The 3,906-nt window shown below is 37.4% G+C and overlaps 1 protein-coding gene across 5 annotated transcripts in view; it reads left to right on the top strand.

The window, feature by feature from the left end:
* Positions 1-786: 786 nt before the first annotated feature.
* The window catches only part of LOC133620412 (alpha-2,8-sialyltransferase 8F-like), a 33,248-nt gene continuing 30,128 nt past the window's right edge, over positions 787-3,906 (top strand). For all 5 annotated transcript variants that reach the window (XM_061981895.2, XM_061981896.2, XM_061981893.2 and 2 more), the window contains exon 1: positions 787-1,138. In XM_061981895.2, coding sequence (XP_061837879.2) covers positions 1,050-1,138 — 89 coding nt within the window. In that variant the 5' untranslated portion in view covers positions 787-1,049. The remainder of the gene's footprint in view (positions 1,139-3,906) is intronic.

Here is a 3,906-nt window from a genome sequence, read left to right on the forward strand (position 1 = left end):
CAACAAGCTGTAATATCTTACTGGGATCATTTAGGACCAAAACCATTAAAACAAGTAAAACACTATAACATAAAATCTGCTTAGTGAGAAGAATTATCTTATCAGACAGAAAACAAGCAAATATCACCCTTATTTGAGATATTTAATCTTACTTATATTTCAGTTTTTGCAGTGTGGTTGTGATTAGCTACCCGCTGGCACGGAGGTTCTTTTGCATGAGGGTTGGGGTGGGGGGTGGGGGGGGTTCTGTCTCTCTCAGCATGTCAGGCACATTATGAAAAGGGGGGTTTTCCTATGAAATACTTCATTGCAAAGGTTTAAATTAGTGGCCCCCACTCATGGCGCCTGACGCCTGAACAGGGTTTTTTTTTTGTCTATCAAAGTTGCGCTTCTTCTTTTCTGACTAGCTCTCGTTTCTGCTCAACACCCACCCACCACCACCAGACACACACACACACACACACACACACACAAACACACTTTTTGATTTGGCCCAGCCCCTTACAGGTCCTCACCGGCAGGATTTAGCACAGGGTAAATTTGGGTGGTGTGCGTTAACACTCTTAACCTTGAATGAGGTGCTCCTAACCTGCTCCAACCCTCTTGGCAAAATATTTCCCCCAGAGGCTAATTTAGTCCAGGCCACTCGTGTTACTGCCTCCTTCTGTTGCCAAGGGGAGAGAGCAGAAGGACTCGTGGGGGAATATGGACCAAGACAGGAGGGCGGGGGAGGCTGATTTTTGTTTAGAAGGCGGAGACCCGCGGCAGCATTAAGCTTTGGGACGACAGCCCACGGGGCAGGATTGGGATTTCTGTGACCAAGCACGAGAGCACTTCCACAGCATGGGTCAGCGACAACACCAACGTTTGAAATAAAAGAACAGAAGGTGAAGAAGAGGAAGTCGGATGAGATCAAGGGCTGAGGGAGGGGTTAAAGCCGAGAGACAAGCAGAACATGATAGCACATGGATATTACCCGTCAGGAGGTGTGTTAACCTGAAACACGAGCGCCGGTGGCAAAAGAGAACCGAGGCAAAGAGGCCGGGAACATGAGTTCAGGCTTCTCCTTCATGATTACACTCCTCTGCGTGGGGAGCCTGCTGTCCACCGTCACCTGGTTCATGGTTGACGATGACAGGTATGTGTACTCATTCTTTACTCGCTGCCTTACATCTCCACTAATAGTCCTCAAAAAAAGGGTTAAGATCTCATGCGAGTGCATGTGTCACTAGCATTTGACAGAACAGAACCAAACCAAACCCATCTGGTCGGGTTTGGTTTGGCCTGTGTTGTTAATCTCGCTAACCGTCCAAAGAAGGAACTCATTATATCCACCTAAAAACGGAGCACTGCAAAAACTGAAATCTAAGTAAGATTGAATATCTCAAATAAGGGTGATATTTGCTTATTTTCTGTCTGATAAGATCATTCTTCTCATTAAGCAGATGTTATGTTAGAGTGTTTTACTTGTTTAAAGTGTTTTGGTCCTAAATGATCTCAGTAAGATATTACAGCTTGTTGATGAGATGTTATGACCTATATTGAGTAAAACTAGAATATCAACTGTTGCAAAGCTGTGTCATCAACACTCACAAGTATAAAACTGCTTTTTCAAAGTAAAAATGTCTTATTTCAAACATGATTTAAAAAATCATGACTTTGACACAATTGTGTCTCATAATTAAAACAGATGACAGCCAAATGGACTTTGCGGTTTTATTTTCAATGAAACAATAGAACATACTCACTCATAGTAGTACAGTTGGCACAGTACAGCAAACTGACAGTTAATATTTAAACATTTAACATTTGACATTTCAAACAATTTTGAACAGAAATAGTTCATGCACATTCAAGTAAATTCTTCAAAATGTCAATAAAAAAAATTTGGTCGGGGGCGGGCTGTAAATATATATATATATATATATATATATATATATATATATATATATATATATATATATACCGTATTTTTCGGAGTATAAGTCGCACCGGAGTATAAATCGCACCTGGCGAAAATGCATAATAAAGAAGGAAAAAAACATATATAAATCGCACTGGAGCCCGGCCAAACTATGAAAAAAACTGCGAATTATAGTCCGAAAAATACGGTATATATTCCTTGCGCACTAATTGACTGAAAGAGCATGCACTTGGCGTGACGATGTCATGTTATCGATGGGAAAATGCAATAAAAGTAATGCCGAGCACATATCATTATGTGAAGATAATGGCACTAGCATTTACTTCATTTAAGAATATTTTTCAACATATTGAGAAAAAAGGTCTCATATTTGTATCAAAAAAAGTGCACTTGTTATTAGAGAGAAAATACTTATTTTAAGGTATTTTTGGGTTCATTGAGGTTAGCTAATTTTACCTGTTTTGGAAAGTCTTCACAAGCCAAATTTTCTTGTTCTATTGGCAGATAATTTTGCTTAGTTCAAGTAAAATGCCCCTAACTTTTGGACTTTTTTTTCTTGTTTTTGAACACTGACTTTTTGCAGTGTGCGTTTTTGGTCTAATTCTTTTGTCAGAGTTACACATATCAGAATTTAAAAAAGCCAAGTTATGCAAAACGCAAATGTCCACACAGGAAGACGCTGGTTCTCAGGTTATACCTGACTTCACTTCCTCAAAGAACATTTTTTGATGATGGAATGGAAAACCTGACTGTGCGGGTATAGTTTGTTGGTGGATCAGAAAATGCTGACAATCAACATTTTCATAATTTGTTCAGTTTAAGACTTTATTGCTAATGTTTGCCCATTCAAAATGTGTAATTGAGAGACTACAATGTTTTTAGGTGACAAGTTACATATTGAAAGATAATTTGTGATGGGCAAGACCAATGGTAAATCCGACTAGGCTGGTATAACTAATCCGTCCAGTTGTCCATTCATTGCATAATTATAACAATGCACATTCTAAAAGTACACTAAGTATACCAGGGCTGTACGCTTAGCTTTTCCACTAGTACTACTACTAAATGAAAAAAATTAGTAGAACAGACTTTTTTTTGTAGCACAGAAAGAAATTTGTAGCAACATGAAATGTCTTAAATATCACAATTTCATTAAACAAGGTACACATGTGCACTCATACATATGAACAATGCCATCATAAGGTTTACTGTAACGCTCAATTCAACACAAATAACATCCATAAACTGTGTTAGCACGAGTGTAGGGCTGGGCGATATAGATCAAAACCCGATATAGTTTATAGTCTAACCCAAAAATACAAATATTTGTTGGCGTAACTAAATATCTCCACCATGCCTTGTTTTTCAACTTTCGGGACGGATGGGGATCTCAAATACACAAAAACAGGTACCAAAAAGTAAGAAAAGTAGGTTGTGCATAATAGGATCACAACTTAAGAGCTGTTTTGAGATAAGAAAAAAGAAAAAGCCTTGGAAATAATATAAAAAAAGTCAAATATAATCTCCAATCTTATATAAAAAAATATTTAGTTATGCTGAATTCTACAGCTAACAAAAACACAAAAGAACAAAATGCGAAATTTAAACGTCAGCAGCAACATGAAAATAATTGACCTTTAACAATGATATTTTTATAGGTAAACGTTATCATAAGACACACACAAAGATTTTAGCCAGGAACACCAACCTGCCAACTGCATCATGATGCTGTGTGACAGGCTGTGTTCTGAAAATTAATTTGAAAAAGTCATTCATTATACGTTTGTAGTTATTCCGTACTTGACTAAAAATGTCATTTAATTACAAACGGAATTACTCTTTAATAAATGTAATTAACCACTAGGGAAAGTAATTATTGTGTTGAAAAATAAACTTAAAATATCTGGCATAATGCAGTTGAGATAAGTTTCATAATGATTTATATACATGACAGCAGTGTGTGTGTGTCTGAGTGTATGCCA

This window comes from Nerophis lumbriciformis, linkage group LG24 (genome assembly GCF_033978685.3).
Source record: "Nerophis lumbriciformis linkage group LG24, RoL_Nlum_v2.1, whole genome shotgun sequence".
NCBI lineage: Eukaryota > Metazoa > Chordata > Actinopteri > Syngnathiformes > Syngnathidae > Nerophis > Nerophis lumbriciformis.